The sequence below is a fragment of the Erinaceus europaeus genome, chromosome X, assembly GCF_950295315.1.
Source record: "Erinaceus europaeus chromosome X, mEriEur2.1, whole genome shotgun sequence".
Taxonomy (NCBI): Eukaryota; Metazoa; Chordata; class Mammalia; order Eulipotyphla; family Erinaceidae; genus Erinaceus; species Erinaceus europaeus.
The window spans coordinates 117,378,652-117,401,233 of NC_080185.1; the positions used below are offsets into that span (position 1 = coordinate 117,378,652).

Here is a 22,582-nt window from a genome sequence, read left to right on the forward strand (position 1 = left end):
TTAAAACTCTTAAGAGTAATTGAAATTTTCTGAACATGCTAAAGGTTATCTACCTCACTATTTTTTAAAGATTTACTTAATGTCTCTAACAAGCAGTAAAATTTAATCTCATCAAATCCAACCCTTAAATTCGCATCTTTTAATATTTCATGTAACAAATTACAAAGCACTATGTAATGCACTTTATGTGTACATCAAAATGCAATCCTTGTTTCAAGGAAAAGCACTTGGTTATTTGAATTGCAACCTGAACTGATCAAAAATTTTCTAGGAAGATCATTTTTGCTCAAAAGAATTGACAAACTGGTTGGTTATTCAGACTTGTCAGCATTCCCCTATGAATGAATGAAGACTGGTCTAACACTTCAAGGAAAGCAACTGATAGTATTTGTTGCTGCTGAGGAAGTTTCAGCTTTCAGGCTAAAGTTAAGAGTTTTGGAAAAGTAACTGCTACCAGTACTTTTTCAGCTTCACAGTTAAGACTTCTGAAGGGTTCAGTGATGGTATTAATGCATCTCACTTGAACATTATAGAATGAAATATGTTGCTATTTGAAAGATCTTGCTCAACCAGTATTTCTGATCAGTAGCTTTTCTTTCAGTATAACAAAACAAATTTTTGATTCAGTGTTCGAATCCACATTGCAAATTTTGCTTTAAGACATTTGCCACTTGGAAAAGAACTGCAAAAATGTGAAACTGCCACTTAGTACATTTTAAGCTTTTTACTACCTTTGAAAATGTTTTGTTAAAGCATTCATTTTACTGTTGAATTGATAGTTACAAGTAATAAGTTTTTTTTAATAATAAACCAGTATTGATAGATTGAACCCATAAGAGAGCTTGTTATATTATTTTTCTTTTTTTACCAGAGCACTGTTCAGATCTCCCTTATAGTGATGCAGGAGCTGAACCCGGAGCTTTGGTGCCTCGGGCATGAAAGGTTGTTTGCATAACCACTATGCTATCTACCCTGTACCCATGCTTATTATTTTAAGACAAACTGACATTGTTTCCATTTGTACTTTTTAAGTAAAATTTGGAGTTTGGGAAAACTTTAAAAATTCACTACTGTTAGCAGATAGAAGATCTTGGGTGGGTCCTCAATTTCAGCTGTAAAACTTTCTGCCATAACACAAAAGCAGCTATAGACAAGGAAGCAAAAAGATGACTAGTGACTAATACCTGTAAATTATTGACAGAACTTAGGTGCTAGGGTACTTGTGGAGGCCTACCCCCCCCCCCAGACAACAGTGATAGAATATAGATGGTTTACAGAGCACAAAAGAATTACTTAGGACTAGTGATCCCCCCCTCCCGTCTCTCTTTTTAACCTGCCCCGAAAGACTTTAAAAAGATTTGTTTCATAGGAGATAAAATTTCACATGAGAGGTCAGATCAAACCTGGAGCCTTGGAGCATGCAAATTCTATGCTCTACCAGTTGAGCCAGCAGCAAATCTAGGTTCTCTGCTCCCTTGCTGTGTGCTCCCTAGCCTAATGTCATTACTAGACTTCAGTGTTCATTGATGGTATGATATATGATATGGTATAAACATGCCAGTTCTCCCCAGATGAGTTCCTGACTTCAGTATAATTACAGTAAATACCTCATTGAGACTGGGGGTATGTGCAGGCCAATTTATTCCAAAGTGTTCATATGCAGCTGGGGAAATAGCTCAATTGATAGAGCATGGAGCTTGTACCCTCGAGGCCCCTGATTAAATCCTAAACACAGTATCAAAGTAGTGTTCTGACTCCAATCTCAAAGTAAATAATCACTTAAAAATATGTTTGTGGGCAGTCGGGCGGTAGCTCAGTGGGTTAAGTGCACGTGGCACTAAGCAGAAGGACCAGTGTATCCCAGTTCCAGCGCCCAGCTCCCCACCTGCAGGGGAGTCACATCACAGGCAGTGAAGCAGGTGTCTTTCTCTCCCCGTCTTCCCCTCCTCTCTCCATTTCTCTCTGTCCTATCCAACAATGACATCAACAACAGCAACAATAACTACAACAATAAAATAAGGGCAACAAAAGGGAAATATTTTTTTTTAATTTTTAATAATGTTTGCAGGGAGTAGATGATTATAGAGTAGCCATTAAGTCACACCATAAGCCTTGATAGTAAATAGTTGCAAGTAATGAGAAAAAAGTCAGAATAGAGTTGAGAATCCAGCTCATATACATGCAAACTGGCTATGATTAAAGTTTTTTTTTTTAAAGAATTTATTCATGAGAAATACAGGCGGAGAGAAAGAGCCAGACATCACTCTGGTACATGTGCTGCTGGGGATTGAACTCATGACCTCATGGTTGAGAATCCAATGCTTTATCCACTGCCACCTCCTGGACCTCTAAAGTTTATTTTTTAAATATTTTATTTTCCCTTTTGTTGCCCTTGTTTTTAATTGTTGTAGTTATTATTGCTGTTGTTATTGATGTCATTGTTAGATAGGACAGAAGTGGAGAGAAGAGGGGAAGAGAAAGACAACTGCAGACCTGCTTCACCACCTGTAAATCAACTCCCCTGCAGGTGGGAAGACGAGGGCTCAGAAACCAAGATCATCATGCAGGTCCTTGGACTTCGCATGCTCAACCTGTTGGGCTTCCACCTGACTCCCTTATCTTATTTCTTAAAACTTGGATCATTGCTTCACCACTCACAAAGCCTCTGTAGGTGGGGACCAGGGGCTCGAACTTGGGTACCTACGCTCAACCCGGTGTGCCACTATCCGGCCCGATTAAAATATTTTTTAACACTTTTTGATAGAGACAGAAATTGAGGCAGGAGAGATAAAGGGATTGGGCGGTGGCGCACATAGTACAAAGTTTAAGGATCCTGGTTCGAGGCCCCCCCCCCCAGCTCTACCTGCAGGGGGTGTCACTTCACAAGTGGTGAAACGTATTCTTTCTGAATTTCTGTCCTATCCAATAAAATAGAAAAAAGTGGCTGCCAGGAACAGTGAATTCGTACTGCATGCACTGATAACCCTGAAGGAAAAAAAAGGGGGCGGGGGAGAGACACCTATAGACCTGCTTCACCTCTCCTGAAGGGTACCCCCTGCAGGTGAGGAGCCAGGTCCTTGTGCTTAATACTATGTGCGATTAACCAGTTGTGCCAGTGACTAGCACCCTTATTAAAGTATTTTCTTCCAGCAGTGGGTAGATAGTTCAGTGGTTATGCAAAAAGACTCATGCCTGAGGCTGAGTTCAATCCCCCCTCACTCCCACCATCAGCCAGAGCTGAGCTGAGTGCCCCCCCCCCCCCCGGGTTATTGCTGGGGCTTAGTGCCTGCACTAGGAATCCACTGCTCCTGAAGGCTGTTTTTCCCTTTTGTTGCCCTTGTTTATCATTGTTGGATAGGACGGGGGGGGGGGGGGGGGGGAACAGGGGACTTGCTGCAGACCTGCTTCACAACTTGTGAAGTGACCCTTCTGCAGATGGGGAGCCCGGAGCTGAAACAGGAATCCCTATGCCAGTCCATGTGCCATGTGCACTCAACCCACTGCACTACCACCCCTAAAAAAATGAATTTTCTAAGTCATTGGAGAAAGGATACTGGGATACACTTTACAAAGAAAAGTGAATGTGGATCTCATACAGAAGATTGCCTTAAGGTGAACATTTTTAAAAAATTTATTGGGGGATTAATGTTTTACAGTCGACAATAAATACAGTAGTTTGTACATGCACTTTTATGATGAAAGAAAATAGACTTGTGATTAGGGTGGTAGTGAGACCTGAAAGCACAAACCATGAGGTGAACTTTGAATTTTATTTTGCGACAATGGGGAAAGTTGGATCAAGCAAGAATTTGAAAATGGATGCTAAATGTAGGGAGTTGTTGTGAAGTTAAGATCTTGACATCACCCTAAAGGATCCCCCCGCCCCCACAGACTGCTTATTAGCTGCAAGAGACAACTAGTTCCACTACAGTGGAGAAGCCAACAGCTAAATAAGGTAGGTATTGTATCCAGGCCAGCAAAATAGCTCACCTGGATGGTGTTCCTTCTTTGTCATGCACAAGATCCAGGTTCTAGGAAGGCCCACACCATACTGGAAGAATCTTGGATGCTGTGGTGTCTTTCCATTTTTCTCTATAAAAGTCCTCTTGGAGCAGTGAAGTTCCCAGTAAGAACAACAACAACAAAAAAATGCATTCATGTAATATTTTACTGAAGTTGTTAATTTATAATGTGATTGTGTAAGAATAGCATTCTTAATAGGTAAATACTGAAATAAAGGGTAAAGGGCCATGTCTACTCAAAACTGGGAAGATGACAGCATGATTATGCAAATGACTTTAAAGATAACAGTTTTTAGAACCAGAACATCAACATGGCACATTCAATGTCAGGAATCCAACTCAGAACCTCATGCTTCCAAGCCCAGTGCTTTCTTTTTTTTTTTTTTTCTACCCTTTTTTTTCCCCTCCAGGGTTATTGCTGGGCTCGGTGCCTGCACCATGAATCCACCGCTCCTGGAGGCCATTTTTCCCCCTTTTTGTTGCCCTAGTTGTTGCAGCCTCGTTGCGGTTATTATTGCCATTGTTGATGTTGCTTTGTTGTTGGATAGGACAGAGAGAAATGGAGAGAGGAGGGGAAGACAGAGAAGGGGAGAGAAAGATAGACACCTGCAGACCTGCTTCACCGCCTGTGAAGCGACTCCCCTGCAGGTGGGGAGCCGGGGGCTCGAACCGGGATCCTTACGCCGGTCCCTGCGCTTTGCGCCACGTGCGCTTAACCCACTGCGCCACCGCCCGACCCCCAAGCCCAGTGCTTTCTATCGAGCACTGTGCCACCTCTCAAACACCATGATCCTATTAATATATAAAAAGCCTTTAAAAGCAAATGACCGGGGGGGGGGGAAATTAAGTTTTACTAACCTTAGAAAAAGGTTAGCTGACTTAGGGTGAAATATTTGCGACATTAAAACCCACAAGAAATCTATACTACTATTAATCATAGATTATATAGTCAGTCTTGGAAGCAGCTCCCATTGCCCTCATTGGCTCAACTGGGTTAGAAACTACTTTATTGCAGTCAAGGAGCCAGTCCTGACTTGCCTGCTTTCCTGCTCAGTTGTATGGCTTTCTCGCTACTGTTCAGTCCTCCTCCCAGCACAGTTTTGGGCGTATCACAAACTTGTTCATATTTTTTGAGCCATGAAGAGAAAGACGCTTTCCTAGCTTTTGACTAAAAATCAGCAAGCCGGTTTTTGAGGGCTACTTCAAGACTTTACTTTTAAATTGAATAATTTACAACCATTAAGTTTTGCAGTTAAAAAATCTACAGTTGAATGGTTTTCAGTGTAAAGGCTATCACCATAATCTAATTCTAGACCATTTTCAACATGTCCACCTAAGAAACCTCTTACTCTCCCTTCTTAAGCGTCTATTTACCTATTAAACCTGCTTTTTTCTCTTGGAGGGGAAAAAAAAAACGCCTCAGAGGGTTGGTACAATGTCCCCGAAAGAAACGTGCACCCTGGGGCCTCCTTGGGTTTGGTTATTGCTTGGCAGGCTATACCTAAGTAAACACCTGGCGCTGGCCATGACTTCTGATTGCAATTCTTCCCCTCCCACCAAAAAAGATAAATGTTCATGGCAAGGAGTAAAAGGATTTTCAGGGGAGAAACCCCACTACACACAGACACAAGTGGAGACACCTGCACAGCACACCCTTCCCGGATCCCTGCTCCTGTGGCTGCACCGTCCTCCATGCGGAATTTCTTAAATGCGCATTATTGGCGCCCCAGGAGAGAGAACCATCTAGTGAGTCTTGGGTGGAAATCGGCAGGAGAGTGCAAGGCTGATGCGCGCCCCCATGCCCCTGCCCTTGCTTCAAGGTCGACCAGGCAGGCTTGTGGGGGTGGAGTGAGGGGGTGCTCGCTCGGCGGTCCCCTGGCGCCAAGGTCTGGGCGAACTGCAGCCTGACTGCTAGGAGGGAGCGTCCTCCCGCGTTGCACACGTGGCGCAACTGGGGCGGTGTCTGCTAGGGCTCCTGGTTAGGAACCGTTTCTTGAGCTGCAGCGCCAAGTTTGTCCGTGAACAAGTGCCGCAGGAGGTAAAGTGAATGGCTGTATGGCGGGTGGGAACTTGAGCGTGCTGGATAAGCACGTGTGCGCACGTGGTGAATGGACCCGTGTTCGCACGCCGTGTGTGAGAAACGGCTTGTTCCTTTTGCAGCCTGCGCGAATTCACTCGGCGAGGAGGTGTGTGCACTCTCGCCCTATAAGACCCCAGTGCGCAGCGCACGTGCACACGCCGAAAAAGTAGTGCGCACTTCACGTGTGTACACGCGGCGCGCGCCCCTCACGTGAACGCCCGCCGAGTGCGCAAGCTGTATGAGGCGGCGTGCGCGTGCGGCTACGCGCGGGGTCGGTGCGACACGGCGGGTCGGCCAGTGCGCCTGTGCGGCCGCCTCAGCCTGAGGGAGTGCGGTGGTAGCGGCGGGGAGGGCTCCAGGACCAAGGGAGTTGTGCGGGGTCCCCAGCAAACCGGCGAGATGACCGAGCCGGGTACGGTGAAGAATTCACCCCCCAACCAGCGATCTTCAGGTAGGGTCCCCTGGCTTCTGCGGGCGGGGGGCGAAGGGGGTTGCGGCTCTCCCCGGGGTGGGGGGGGCGGGGCAGGGGGCTCGGCGTCCGACTCCGACTAACCGCCAGACCCCTGGGGCAACGGCTTTGGATCCGAGGCCCGCGCCCCTCGAGGGGTGGGTGGCCGGTTCCCTCAGGGTGGTCTGTGTGAGTGGGTGGCGGGTTTGGGGGTTGGAGGGAAAGGGACCGCGTTTGACGCCTTAGGAGTCAGGGAAGAAGGGCCGCTCGGGGCTCCTGGAGGGGTCGCCCCGGCTAGTGTGCCTGCACCCCCACCCCCTTCGTCTTCAGAGACGCCCGCGGGCCGCAGCTGCAGTCCGCGGCGAAGGGGCCCAGCTTCGTGCCTCGCGGCGTCCCTGTGGTACAGAGGCCTGGCGCCACCCCACACCCCCTCCACGTAACACACTTGCTGGCCAGGGCGGTCAGCGCGCACCCAGGCCAGGGTCTCCGGCACCCGCGTGCTCTCCGGGGATCTGGGCCGGCGGCGGCGGGAGCCGGCGGGAGCCGGCGGGCGCCGGCGGGCGCCGGCGGGCGGCGGCTGGCGGGCGGGGGCGGCGGCCCTCTCACGTGGCAGCGCGACGGTTGAGTCTCAGCCTGCGAAGCTGCAGGTTTTGGGAACCGCTGCCCCGCACCCTCTCTCCCCTAGCCTCCCCCTTCTCCCCATCCCCGGTCCCCCTTGCCACCCTGAAATGATCTGGGCCTCGGAGAGATTCTGAGGACATTGGGCCGAAATTGAGCTAGGCGGCGGGTCTCGTGACCTGGAAAGTGGTTACAGGTAGTGCGCTGGCGAAAGCAACATGGAAACTGGCTTCCTGCTGCTGGCGCATGCAACACTTTTTTTTTTTTTTGAAGGTTAATCTGCGCTGTTTTTAAAACATTTTTTTTCCCTGCCATCAAAGCCGTTGGCGTTTATCAGGTTTTTAAAACATTTTTGCTGGCCCAGCGAGGTAGCTCACCAGGGAGGGTGTCTGCTTTGCCATGTGCTTGACCCAGGGACCGGCAGGAGGTTCAGGGCGGTGCTTTTTCTCCCCATATTCTGTGTCTCAGAAAAGCTTGACTAAGAAGGGTGAAGCACCTAGGCGATGAAAAAATAATTTCTTAACTGCAGCATAATTTACATATGGAAAAAAGACAAAGTTTAAGTGTCATAGTCAATGAATTTACACGTCGCTATAATCTGAGCATTTTCTACAAGGTGCACCAAGGATGGGAAAGGAAATAAGTAATGCTCTTTATTCGATCAAAATATGCTTTTTAAAAGGGGAGGTTGTTTGAATATCATTTCATTGAGTCTCACATCTTGTCTTTTATTATTACTGATTTTTATTTTTATATTATTATTTCCAGTCTTATGTGATCAGGTCTGGCCTATAGTGGTGCGGGGGATTGAACCTGGAATTTAGGAACTTCAGGAGCATTAGAGTCTCTAACCCTGTCCTCATCTTGGCTCTTTTTTTTTTTTTTAAATGACTAAAGCAGAATTTAAAAAAATCAAAGGATAGTGATATATACTCTATAAACACGCCCTTCTATTTTCATCCTTTTTGTTTTAAAAATGTGGTTGCATCTGCTAGGGAAAAACCTGGAGACACTCATGGAATAGACCACTGGGAAAGGACATTGAAGTCTGCATTTTCACTTTCATAAGTTTTTAGATGTTTGAGAGATGGGGGAGAGCTGTATGATTGAACTTTGATTTTATCTGTGAGATTTTTTTAAAAACTTTGTGAATTAAAATGGAATTCTTATTACATTTAGATTGGAAACTTTATTGTAGAACCATTTAATGCACTCTACTGAACATAAGACTAGTTTAAAGCTCTCTTCCCTCCTTTAAAATTGGAATCATGAAAAAGGCATGTGTAAAAGGTTTGAAATACTAGACAAATCTTTTAAATTTTATTAATTTTAATTATTGGATAGAGAAAGAGAGAAGTTGAGAAGGGAGGGGGAAATAAAAAAGGAAAGAGGCAGAGAGACACCTACAGCTGTACTTCACCATTCCTCAAGCTTTCTCCCTGCAACTGAGGACCAGGCGCTTGAACCCTGGACATTGTGCGCTTTGATGTTCGTGCTTAGAAGTGCCTGGCCCCTTGGGAGTCGGGCAGTAGCTTAGAGGGTCAGGCACACGTGGCGTGAATCACAAGGACCAGCATAAGGATCTGGGTTTGAGCCCCCTGCTCCCCACCTACAGGGGAGTCCTTTCACAGGCAGTGAAGCAGGTAAAAACAATTTTTAAAAAAGGAGTACCTGGCCCCTAAGATAAATCTCTATGTCCATTGTTTGGCTTAATGTGGAAAAACGAGTGTTTAGTGAGGTGCCAGGTAGTAGCAGAATTTTTGTTTTGTTTTAGTTTCTTTCTTCTTTTTTTTTCTTTTTTTTTTTTTTTTTTGCCAGAGCACTGCTAAACTCTGGCTTCTGGTGTTGCTGGGAATTGAACCTGGGATCTTTGATATCTCAGGCATAGAAATCATCCTGCATAACCGTTATGCTATCTCCCCAGTCTACTGTGATTTGTTCTTTTGCCGATTAGTGAGGTTGGGTGCTTAGAAAAATGCCAGTCTGGGCAGAGGTAGATAGCATGATGGTTATGCAAAGAGCCTGAGGCTCCAAAGCTCCAGGTTCAGTCCCCTGCACCACCTTAACTTTTTAAAATAAAGTCATCCCTATAAAAGTCTCGAGTATACAGGTTTTGTTATAATCCACATTTGACACCCATTCCTAATGGGGTTCAATCTGTACTTTTTTCTTTTTTCTTTTTTGGAAGGGGAGCATATAGTGGGTTTCCTGGGATCAGACCCAGGTTCTCACTTTTGCACAGGCCTCAAAATCTGCATTTCTGAAGGGTCAGTCATTATTCCTGAACTAAAGCTGAGTCTTGCGAGGGCCTTAAATGGCCCAAGGGCCTCAGATGGTTGTTGTTGGACCACCTGTGGGGTCAGGTGTGGGATATGGTCTGCAAGCGGTTTTCCTAAGAGTTGCTTCAAGGACAGGACTGTGAAGTTCAGCCTCTGAATGCCTCCTCTAGCAGCAGGTCCTCCTGCTGATGAGCTCCTGTGCTGGTGCCCTTGCACACATGTGATGTCCTCTTCAGCCTTTGGTACATGCGCAGTGTCACAGATGAGATGCCCCTGTGGGACACGGTCAGAGACCTTCTACCAGCAGGTAGCATCATCAGGTCTCGGTTACACAGCCAATTTGTGAGCATGTCGTCAGCTCCCAGAGAAACCCAGCCTGCATTGCCCTCATTCTCAAATGTGCCTCGCCCTCTCGCCCCCCACTTTGACAGCACCCATTTACTCAGTCTCCATGGCGCCTGCCAGGCCTGTGTTCTGTGGTCTGCAGCCTTCAGTGCATGCACACATTGTGGTCACCTGCAAATCCACTCATGGGTCCGCGCTCATCGGAGGTCCAGAAACCATCATTCTGCTCTCGAGATGCTCAAGAGCTGCTTTCTGTGCAAGGCCTGGCGGGTTCTGCTGGACATTGCTTGGCGCAGGCCCTGCCAGTCACTGGGTCCTGTGCAGCTGCGCAGGCAGTCTGTGTCCGTGTCTTCCCCATGTGCTCATAGTAGCTCCCCACAGAGCAGCAGCTCTATTTGTCGAGTGGTCATGTGTGGGGCACTATTATAGGCACGTCAGACAATAAAAAGACTAGAAAAATAAAATATAAGTAACATGAGAAATATGCATTCCAGCTTTACATTATTAGGTTTTAGGATCTCAGTGGGCCTCAGTCAGTTTGCCTTCAGCATTTCTAACTGTATGCTCTCAATTAATGGTTTTATCATGGGCGATAGCACCTCTGGAATGGGAGACCAGACCTCCCCCAGGCCACACTCAGTAGCTCTGCCCTGGACCAGCAATTCCCAAAGGGTATGGTGTACCAGAGGGTTTATACTGCACATGGACAAACATCTTCACAATTTTAAATTGGTTTTTTAAAATAGGTTCTGTGGATTCCTTGTGTTGTAAGAATACAACTAGCACATCAAACTAATTCCAAAAATATTTTCAGAAAAAGTAAAATGTGAAAAAGAACAAAGTTAAAGAAAAACACTTCCATTCTCAGACCCAGGTTCAAGCCCCCAGGCCCCACTTATGGGGAGAGCTTCACAAGTTGTGGAGCAGGCTGCAAGTGTCTGTCTTGCTACTTCTCTCTCACTCTGTTTCTGTCATAAAAATAAGAGGGTGGGGGAGATAGCATAATGGTTATGCCACCTCCCGGACTACACTCATTAAATTTTCTAAGATAAGACTATATTTTTTAAAAGTACTTAATTTCCTAAGAGTGCATTAAAAAAAGTAAAAAGTGGGTGCCGTGTGGTGGTGTGCCTGATTGAGTGCACATGTTGTTATGTGTGAGTATGTATGAGCTGGGTTCAAGTCCTTGGTCCCCACCTGAAAGGTGCAAGCTTCACAAGCAATGAAGTAGTACTGCAGGTGTCTTTTTCTCTGTCTCTCTCACTTTTATTTAAATAATAGTAGTAATAATAATAATAATAATAATAATAATAAAATAGTGGTCCAGGAGTTGGTGCAGGATAAAGCATGGACTCTCAAGAATGAGGTCCTGAATTCAGTCTCTGGCAGCACATATACCAGAGTGATATCTGGTTCTTTCTCTCTCTCTCCTCTTCTCTTTCTAATTTATAAGTAAATAAAATCAGGGGTCAGGCGGTAGTGCAACGCATTAAGTGCACATGGCGCCTAGTGCAAGAACCGGCGTAAGGATCCTGGTTCGAGACCCTGGCTCCCCGCCTGCAGGGAGGTCGCTTCACGGGTGGTGAAGCAGGTCTGCAGATGTCTGTCTTTCTCTCCGCCACTCTGTCTTCCCCTCCTCTCTCGATTTCTCTCTGTGCTATCCAACAACAACAACAGCAATGACAACAATAATAATGACGACAACAACAAGGGCAACAAAATTGGAAAAAAAAAACATCTCCCAGAGCAGTGGATTCGTAGTGCAGGCACCAAGCCCCAGCAATAACCCTGGAGGCAAAAATAAATAAATAAATAAATAAATAGAGGGGGCTGGCCGGTAGTGCAGCAGGTTAAGTGCACATGGCGCAAAGAGCAAGGACCGGCTTAAGGATCCCAGTTTGGACCCCCAGCTCCCCACCTGCAGGGGAGTCTCTTCAGAAGTGGTGAAGCAGGTCTGCAGGTGTCTGCCTTTCTCTCCCCCTCTCTATCTTCCCCTTCTCTCTCCATTTCTCTCTGTCCTATCCAACGACAATGACAGCAATGATAACAATAATAATAATGACAATAGGGTCAACAAAATGGGGGAAATGGCCTCCAGGGGCAGTGGGTTCATAGTGCAGGCACCAAGCCCCAGCAATGACCCTGGAGGCAAAAATAAATAAATAAATATAAAAAAGAACAAGCATTGATTTAAATGAAACAAAAACAACAATAAATAAATAAATAAAATCTTAAAATAAAAGGCCAGCAAGAGTTGTGGCGTGCTTACTGAACCCAGCAATAATCCTGGTGGCAAGAAAGGAACAATAATCCTGGTGGCAAGAAAGGAAGGAAACCCTAGGTACAAGTAGCACAGTGGATAAGGCATTGGTCTCTCAAGCAAGTGATTCCAAGTTTGATCCCTGGCATCACATGTGTCAGAGTAATGCTCAAGTTCTCTCCCTTGTTAATAAATATATGTCTGTTTGTCTTTCTCTCTAGGAATATTTATTTTCAGGGTCCCCCCCCCACTATTAGAAAATTTAATGGTTTAGAGTACAATTCTTGACACAAAGGTACAACCTCTCATCTCCTCATGATGTCTGCAAGACACACACACACACACACACACACACTCTCTCTCTCTCTCTCTCTCTGTCTCTCTCTCTCTCTCTCTCTCTCTCTCTCTCCAACCTGGGATTCCAGAGCCACTCTGTCCCATCTCTTTAGTAAATACTTCTTAAGCAGAAAAAGTAAAAAATGTAGCCAGGGAAGCACTTGGTGATAGATCACAGCACTTGCTTGCATGAGGTTTGATCCCTGGTACCACGTAAACCAGAGTGATGTACTTTAAAGTTTAGAAATACATATATATGTTTCACCAGAGCCCTGCTCAGCTCTGGTTTATAGTGGTGTTAGGGATTGAAACTGGGACCTGGAAATCCTCAGGCATGAAAGTCTTTTTCGGGAGTCGGGCGGTAGCGCAGCGGGTTAAGTGCATATGCAAGGACTGGCATAAGGATCCTGGTCCGGGATCCCAGTTCGAACCCTTGGCTCCCCACCTGTAGGAGAGTCACTTCACAAGTGGTAAAGCAGGTCTGCAGGTATCTATCTTTCTCTCCCCCTCTCTGTCTTCCCCTCCTCTCTCCATTTCTCTGTCCTATCCAACAACAACGACATCAACAACAACAATAATAACTACAACAATAAAACAAGGGCAACAAAAAGGAATAAATAAATATAAAAAAAGAAAGTTTTTTTTGTAACTTATGCTATTTCCCCACCCCTAAATATTTTTCTTTATTATCATTATTACATTTTTTTACATTTAAAAAAAAGTTTTATTATCTTTATTTCCTTATTGGTAGAGACAGCCAGGTCCCTATGCATGGTAACTGGGTTCTCAACTGCATGCTCCACCACCCAGCCCCCCAATTTTTTTTCTTTTTTTGCTTCCAGGGGTATCCCTGGGGTTTGGTGCCAGCACTATGAATCCACATCTCCTGGAGGCCATTTTCCCCATTTTTTGTTGTCCTTGTTGTTGTTAATGTTATTGCTGTTGTTGTTGGATAGGACAGAGAGAAATGGAGAGAGAATGGGAAGACAGAGATGGGGAGAGACACTGTGCCACCTCCCAGACCACATACAGCGACTTCTCCTTCAGCAGGGTGAGCAGGCCTGATGAGACACTACTTTTACTTTCCCCAACTTGGGCCAGTGCAAAAGCCCTCATATAGATTATTTGAGGCAGGCCCCAGAAGTCTCTGAAAAATGGGTGGATTTGACATCATGGTAATTGTTGAGTTGATACTGAAAACAGATGGAGAGAGTGGTATTAGTGAGTTCAGGATCTCCAGGACTTGGTGTCAAGGTGTCAGTGGTCCAGTAAAAAATCCCTTCTACTGGGTGGAATTTCTGTGAGGGTGGGTCCAGTCCCTCCTCCCCTTTCTTTGCTCCCATCCCCTTGCTTCTCCTCTTTCCTGCTTTCCTGGTTCCCCTCTCTGGTGAAGTTCCTGTTGACTGACAGGATCCTAACTCCAGGGTCCAAGTAATGGGGCTCTTGCAGTGACTCCTTGGGCTATGCCTGCCTCCATTGTATTGGGTTTGGTCTGGAGTGAGTTGGCACCGACCAGAGGCCTCAGTGGGCTGGGCCAGCCACTCTACATTCACTGGGAGAGCCTCCAGTGTGAATCCCTGCCCCGATCAAGTTGTTCCTGTCTTGAACTCTTGGTCTGCTGTCACTTTTGATGCCTGCGTATGTACACTGTTTGTAGCTCTGCTCTTGTTTTTCTCTTCCTCGCCCACTTTTCATATTTATTTGTGCTTTTTTTATAAGAAGAGGCAGGAGAGAAGGAGGGCATAATGAATACCTGAAATTAATAATCACAGAGCAGAAAATGCCCCCGCAGCTTCAGACTTTCACCAGTACCTAAAACCCTTTTATTAAAGCAGTGCTTTCTCCCTCCCCCCTCTCTCTCTGTGTGTTAATATTTATGAACCAGAAATAACTATATGAATTTATCCCCTTTTTTGTAGTGATTTAATAATGATTGACAAGAATGTGGGATAAAATGCAATTCCCACCACCAGAGTTCCATATCCCATCCCCTCCATTGGGAAGCTTCCCTATTCTTTACCCCTCTGGGAATATGGACCAAAGATCTCTATGGGGTTCAGAAGGTGGGTGGTCTGGCTTCTCTGTAATTGTTTTTCTGCTGGACATGGGCATTGGCAGGTCAATCCATACCCTAGTCTGTTTTTTCTCTTAGTGGGGCAGGGCTCAGGAGAGGTAGGGGTCCAGGACACATTAGTGAGGTCATCTGTCCAGGGAAGTCATGTTGGCATCGTGGTAGAAACTGCAGCTTGGTGGCTGAAAAGTATTAAGATATAAAGCAAAAAAAAATTGTTTAATAATAAGAAAGTTAAAGGTAAAAATAGAGCAGATGAGATTTGGGGTCTCCATTTTGGAAAAAAACTAGGAAGTCATATATATATATATATATATATATATATATATATATATATATATATATATATATATATATATATATATATATTCCAAGGGATTCATGACTGGCTACGGAAGAAGGGCAAACGCTAGAAGAAGAAGAATGGCTCTACTAATTTTTGCCTGAGCCCGGCAGCTAACATGCAGGTGGACTAACGGCATTGTCTGGGGAGATGGTGTCAGAGTTGAGAATAGGACTAGATAGCTGGATCAGGGCAAAGAGCAGCTCCCAATATGAGAAAAGTATATAAATACCATTAACTGTAAACCCCAACGATCTGATCTGGTTGGGGCCCATATTCAGCACAGGAGCCTGTATAATCTCTGCATCCCTGCAGGTCTCAGCTCACATGCCATGGTCATAGCCAGGAATATTCTAGGCTGCACTCATTTCAGGACCAGTCTTCCTCGAGTGGCAGAGTATGTTGACCCAAACCTTCTGGATTTTAAACTGGGTCCCCCTGCTGTGCTTATATTTGATCCCACCCCCCTTTTAAGATCCCTGTCCTTACTTAGGTGTGGTGTCTCTCTTCTAGGGTGTATGTACTTCTCTCCCTTTTTAATTGTGTGTGTTCATTTCTCTTAAACACTAGTCAGGGGGTGACAGTATCAGTGGTGAAATACTGTGATGGCATTCACTGGAAACCTTCTTTGCAGTGGGTGTATTTTCCCCCAGTGGAGATATATGTTATGATCAATATTCAGCAGCGATCATTTTCTTTAGCTAGGTTACCAGTATTAAGCAATTTTATTTACATCTTCAGACTGAACACTTGCTTTTAAAAATTACCAATTCAGGGGCAGGGATAGATAGCATAATGGTATGCGAAGAGACTCTTATGTCTGAGGCTGTGAAGTCCCAAGTTCAGTCCTCTGCACCACTGTAAACCAGAGCTAATCAGTGCTCTGGTTAAAAAAATAATTACCAACCTCCCCCTCCCCCAAAACTGTTTGATTTTGAATTTGGGACCTTTGAACCTCAGGCATGAAAGTATTTTTGCATAACCATTATATTATCTCCCTGACCCCAAATTACAATTCAGGATGTGATGTCCTTTTGCAGAACTTGTTCTTTCTCTCCTTTTATCTCCTCACCTACCTAAAGTTCCACTTCACTGAGTTTTGTTTTCTTCAGTCACAAATTATTTCTAAAGAATAATTGCCTCTTATTAATGGTCCATTAATTCCCACCCATCCCTAATCTTCTGGGATGAGATTTACCCTTTTTAGAGCAGAGCAATCAAGAGTGAAATGGACTGCTCACTCTGCCCTGTTCAGCTTTCATTTCTCTTAATTGTCATTTACTCTCTATTTTTATTTATTTATTTATTTTTATTTGTTAAAGCATTTTATTTGTTTATTTATTAAAAGAAAACACTGATAAAACCATAGGATAAGAGGGGTACAACTCCACACAATTCCCACCACCAGAACTCCGTATCCCATCCCTTCCCTTGATAGCTTTCCTATTCTTTTTTTTTTAAAGAATTTATTTATTTACTCATGAGAAAGATAGGAGGAGAGAAAGAACCAGACATCACTCTGGTACATGTGTTGCCGGGGATTGAACTCAGGACCTCATGGTTGAGAATCCAATGCTTTATCCACTGTTGTGCCACCTCCTGGACCACAGCTTTCCTATTCTGTAACCCTCTGGGAGTATGGACCCAAGGTCATTGTGGGGTGCAGAAGGTGGAAGGTCTAGCTTCTGTAATTGCTTCCCCTCTGAACATGGGCGTTGACAGGTTGATCCATACTCCCAGCATGCCTCTCACTTTTTCAAGTGGGGCAGGGTTCTGGGGAATCGGAGCTCCAGGACACATTGATGGGGTTGTCTGTCCAGGGAAGTCTGGTTGGCATCATGATAGCATCTGGAACCTGGTGGCTGAAAAGAGAGTTAACATATAAAGGCAAACAAGTTATTGACTTGACTGAATGACTTGAGGAGACTATGGTGTGTTGAGTATCTTTTTTTTTTTTTTTTTTTTACACCAGAGCACTGATTAGCTCTGGTTTATGGTGTTACAGAGGATTGAACCTGGAACTTCACAGCCTCAGGCATGAGAGTCTCTTTGCATAACCATTATGCTATTTAACCCTGCCCCTAAATTGGTAATTTTTAAAATTACCAGTCTGAAGATGTATCAGAGTGTCTTCTGTGGTACATAAATTTATCTATATTAGTTGAAAATTTAAAAGATTCTTACCACTTTGTTGTGTGGGGATGACTTCAGAGTGAGTGCCTCTTCTAATCAGGGTTATTGAAGCAAGAAACATTACCCAAGGGGCCCAGTCCTATTCAGTGGAATTTTCCATGGGAAAGGAAGTGCTGTACTGTACATCTGAACTCTTCCACATGGTAGTTACCAAACATAAAGGGCTGTTGCACACTGAGGAAGTGAATTTTTAGTTGTATCAGAATTTAAATCATTTAAGTAGACATATCCAGGTGGGGCCCAGCAGGTGCTCAGAGGATAGAGTATACCTTGCTATGAATGAGAACCTCGATTCAAGTCCTGGCACAACAGGTGAGCACCATGGACAGCACCAAATAGACCATTGTTTGAGTGTCTCATCTCCCCCTTCTTTTGCTCTCTCATTCTCTCTTTTTTTGTTAAAGTTTTTAAATTTTTATTTATTTTTTTAATTATTTATTATTTTAGTTTATTACCAGAGCATTACTCAGCTCTGGCTTATGGTGGTGCAGGGGATTGAACCTGGGACTTCAGAGCCTCAGGCATGAGAATCTCTTTACATAACCATTATGCTATTTACCCCTGCCCTTATTTTATTTTTAAGTATTTTATTTATTTTATTTTTGAGAGAGAAAGACACAAAGAGAAACACCAGAGCACTGCACAGCTCTGGCTTGTGGTGCAGGGGATTGAAACTGGGACTTCGGAGCCCTACGCATGAGAGTCTCTTTGCATAACCATTATGCTATCTACCCTCGCCCGATCTCTGTTTTCTCTTGTTTCTCTCTCTCCCCACTTCTCATCTTTACCTATCTCCAAAATTAAGGGGAAAAAATGGAGCCATGTAGCTGGGGAGGCATAGGACTTGTATATGGGTTTCTGGCCTCCTTTACATATGCTAAAGTAGAGTAATACTCTTCTCTTTCTCTCTCACTCAAAATGAATAAGTCTTTTAAAAAATTAGGAGATGGGGGGGTGCTGGTGGATGGTAGCACACATAGTACAAAGCACAAGGACCGGCGCAAGGGTCCTGGTTCGAGCCCCCAGCTCTCCACCTGCAGAGGGGTCACTTCACTAGTGGTGTAGCAGGTGTGTAGGTGTCTATCTTTTCCTCCTCTCTGTTTCCTTCTCCTCTCTCAATTTCTCTCTGTCCTGTCCAACAACAATGAAACAAACAAACAAAAAAAGATGCCGCCAAGGAACAGTGGATTCATAGTGCAGGCACTGAGCCCCAGGGATAACCCTGGAGGCAAAAAAAAAAAAAAGAAAAAAGAAACAAAGGAGATGACTCAGTAGTGTTGTGCATTCCCTGGGTTTAAATCAATAGCCATATCCAGTAGAGGTTCTGGAATTGGACTGTGCATTTAACTATAATAGATATTATTATTTTCTTTTTATTGGATAGAGACAGAAAGAAAGTGGGAGATAGTTAGACAGACACACTCAAACCTGTAGCACTGCTTCACTGCTTAACAAGATTTCTTCCTGTAGGTGAGGGCTGGTGGCCTGAACCTAGGTCCTTGTGAAATGAGAAATCTATAGGCTTCTGGTGGACACCCACTTCTTTTTTTTTTTTAAGTTTTTTAAAATTTATTTTTTATTATTTGTTTTCCCTTTTGTTGCCCTTGTTTTGTTGTTGTAGTTATTATTGTTGTTGATGATGTCATTGTTGTTTGATAGGACAGAGAGGAATGGAGAGAGGAGGGGAAGACAGGGGGAGAGAAAGATAGACACCTGCAGACCTGCTTCACCACCTGTGAAGCATCTCCCCTGCAGGTGGGGAGCCGGGGGCTCGAACTGGGATCCTTATGCTGGTCCTTGAGCTTTGCCGCCACGTGTGCTTAACCCGCTGTGCTACCGCCTGACCCCCGTGGACACCCTCTTCTACATTCCAGCATTTGAGTGTCTGGCTCTGATGGTAGCCAACCCGCTTTCACCTTTATTGTCAGTACCTTGATGGACATTGTTTCTAACTAATCAGCTTGTGCTGCACCCAGTTTGAAACTGATAAAAGTTATGTGCTGTGGGACAAGCGTGTGCAGGTCTGGTAGGAATGGGCCTGTAACCCGTTAACATAATAAAGTATTTCCCTGCTCTCCACATGGTCTCAGCCTCAGTCTAGGCCTTTGGATCTGCTGCACCCCGGAGCTGTAACACTTGGAGCTGTACCCTGGATATTTTCCTTAACACCTGCACATTGTAACATATATACTTTTCTGGTGCACCACTTGCCAGCCCCCAATATTAACTGTTCTTGCTAGATTCAGATGAGAAGTGAAGAATGAGTTTTCAGGCTTCAATCAAGTCACTTCAAACTCATCTGTTCCTGGTTTCTACTCTATAAGCTCTGGCTCTTGGCACTGGTCATCCAGTCACTCTCAGATATATGAAGGCCACCTGAAGTTAGTTGCTGTGGCTTCTATCAGATCTCTAAGGCCCTGGTGGAATCTGGTGAGCAAGGCTAATTTCTGGCTCCAGGCGGCCTTGGGTGACCCCATGCTTAGCCAGCCCTCTGACCTGCCTTAATTTTGGTATACAACTTGGAGAAACCAGAGTGACTACCATTACCAAACCATTAGCTATACCAGAACTGGCTGGGCTGTGGGGAGGACTTTGCCAGTGAGAAGTTTGGTGAGATGGGGTAGAGAGGGCAGGCCTAAGTCAGAGGATCCCATGCTGGGAAACGAGGTTGGCAAGACTGTTAGGGGGGCATTAGGCCCCATGCCAGAATTGGACATGTTCCCTCCTCTGGGACATGCTTGCTCAAGCAAACAAGCCTCAGCTATCTCCTTGCATCTTGCTCCCCACAAACTGTGTCCTCAGGCATTGGCCCATACGACGAACTCAGGTTGCTTGCTTCTTAGTGAGATGGTGCCCTAGATAATGTGACTGGTGCTTTCCAACAAAGAGATGCTATGATCCTCCACTGCTGGCTCAGGCAGCAGAGGGAGGGCCAGTCTGATTTACACCCTTATTGTCACTGTGGTCAACCACGGAGAGTTGGAATCAACCTTAGCTGCCCCATTACAGCCTCCTTCATCTCAAGACCCTGTCTCCAGTGCCTGGATCAGATCCTCTCTTCAAGGCCTTGCCCATTATCACGAGAGCCTTAGGATGCTCCGTTCCTCTGCCCAGGATACCTGCCTTGGTACACATCCATCCTCTCACCTTGTTGAGCTTCCTCTGATGTCTACCCAATGTGAGCCCATTCTAAACTGTCAAAGGGTTTCCCAGACTCACCCCACCACCACCCCCTTTCTCTGGTTAGTGGCCATCCTTGCATCTGCTTGTACATCACTGCTAACAGGCATACTTTTCTTGGGCCATGTTCTCCTAGTACATCTGGCAGAAACCTCACCTTCTTTTTGACCACACGCTCTCTTGGTTTTTTCTTTTTCTTTTCCATTACGGTGTTGAGATCACTAATGGAGTTAGTCAAATCATATGCAAATAAACTTGGGGTTTGGCATTTGGAAACTAAAGTGCACAGACCTTAAGTTTGCAGTCCAGGGGACTGGAAGGTAGCGCAGTGGGTTAAGCGCACATGGCGCAAAGCACAAGGACCGGCTGGCTTAAGGATCACCGTTTGAACCCCCGGGCTCCCCACCTGCAGGGGGGTCACTTCACAAGCGTTGAAGCAGGTCTGCAGCTGTCTATCTTTCTCTCCCCTTCTCTGTCTTCCCCATCTCTCTCCATTTCTCTCTGTCCTATCCAACGACGACAGCAATGACAATAATAATAACAACGATAAACAAAAAGGGGAAAAATGTCCTCCAGGAGCAGTGGATTTGTAGTGCAGCTACCAAGCCCCAGTAATTACACTGGAGGCAAAAAAAAATTTTGCAGTCCAATGGATAAAATACATACACCCGTATGATCACCACCCAGGCTAAGAAATTAGATATTTCTAGCACCTGAAGGCTCCTGTGTGCTTCTTCCTAGTCAGAAACCCAAAAGTGAGCAGTGTTCACTTCTTTTCATCATATACTAGTTTTGCTTGTTTTTAAACTTTATTAAAATAGATTCTTGTACTTTTTTACTTTTTAAAAATAATTATTATTGGATAGAGACAGCGAGAAATTGAGAGAGAGGAAGTTAAAGAGACAGAGAGACACCTGCAGCTCTACTTCACCACTTGTGAAGCTTTCCCCCTGCAGGTGAGGACCAGCGTCTTGAACCTAGGTCCTTGCACACTAGTGTATGTACTTAACCAGGTATACCACCACCTGGCCCTGATTCTTGTACTTTTTATTGTGCCACAATAGACAATGTGAAATTTATCTTTTTAACTTTTTTTTTTCTTTACTGCTCAGCTCTGGCTTATGGTAATTTGGGGGTTTGAACCTGGAACCTTGGTGTCTCGGGCATGAGTCTCTTTGCATAATCATTAGGCTATCTCTCCCGCCCTTAACTATTTTTAAATATACATTTCAGTGGATTAAATACTTTTTTTTTTCCTCCTGGGTTATCGTTGGGGCTCAGTGCCTGCACTACGAATCCACTGCTCCTGAAGGCTATTTTTTCCCTTTTGTTGCCCTTGTTGTTTATCGTTGTTGTTATTATTGTTGGATAGGACAGAGAAATCGAGAGAGGAGAGGAAGACAGAGAGGGGGAGAGAAAGATAGACACCTGAGACCTGCTTCACTGCTTGTGAAACAACCCCCCTGCAGGTGGGGAGCTTGAACCAGGATCCTTATGCTGGTCCTTGCACTTGGCGCCATGTGCGCTTAACCTGCTGCACTACTGCCTGGCTCCGGGATTAAATACCTTTATGTTGTTTTATAGCCATCACCACCACTCACCTACAGAATTTTTCAATAATAGATCACTTTTCCTGTCTGTTTTTTTTTCGCTAAATGTTTTGTCTATAAGATTTGCCCAATCATTGCAAAAATCAGTGACTGATTTCTCTTTCTCTTTTTTTTTTCCTACCACGGTTCACTTAGGCTCAATGCCTGCATAACTCCACTGCTCCCCACAGCCATTTTGTTTCTTTTAGAGAGGGTGAGAGACGTAGAGAAGAAGAGACAATAGCGCCGCTCCTAACGTTTCGCCCTAGAGGCATTCCCATTGGGTTGCCTGGACCTCGCAGCTGGGTAATTTGTGTGCTCTACCAGGTAAACCACCTGTAGACCTCTGATTTCTTTTTATTTCTGAGTAGTATTTAATTGTGTTATTAAGGGAAAGCTGATGGTACATCTAGTAGAGCACACACATTACCACCAGAAAAGAAAGAAAGAAAAACAAAAGGAATAGTGGAGTTGTCATGCAAGCACTGGACCCTAGAGATAACACTGGTAGCAAGAAAATAAAAAATCTACAGCATTTTTTTGAATTATCTTTATTTATTGGATAGAAACAGCCAGAAATTGAGAGAAGGGGGATATAGAGGGAAGGAGAGACAGAGAGACACCTGCAGCACTGCTTCACCACTTGCAAAGCTTTCCCCCTGCAAGTGGGGACCGGGGGCTCGAACCATGGTCCTTGTGCACTGTAATGTGCATGCTCAACCAGGTGCTCCACCACCCAGCCCCCTACAACAATTTATTTTTATCCATTCTCTTACAGATGGTTATTGAGTTGTTTGAGTTTTTTATATTCTTTTTTT

General features: G+C 44.9%; 1 protein-coding gene across 10 annotated transcripts in view; it reads left to right on the top strand.

Moving 5' to 3' along the window:
• Window positions 1–6,411: 6,411 nt before the first annotated feature.
• Window positions 6,412–22,582, top strand: part of MAP7D2 (MAP7 domain containing 2) — a 96,428-nt gene continuing 80,257 nt past the window's right edge. For 8 of the 10 annotated variants that reach the window (XM_060182911.1, XM_060182912.1, XM_060182917.1 and 5 more), the window contains exon 1: window positions 6,413–6,553. In XM_060182911.1, the coding sequence (XP_060038894.1) occupies window positions 6,502–6,553 (52 nt within the window). In that variant the 5' untranslated portion in view covers window positions 6,413–6,501. Of the gene's footprint in view, window positions 6,554–22,582 lie in introns of all 10 variants that reach the window. The other 2 variants (XM_060182909.1, XM_060182910.1) reach the window with 1 other exon arrangement.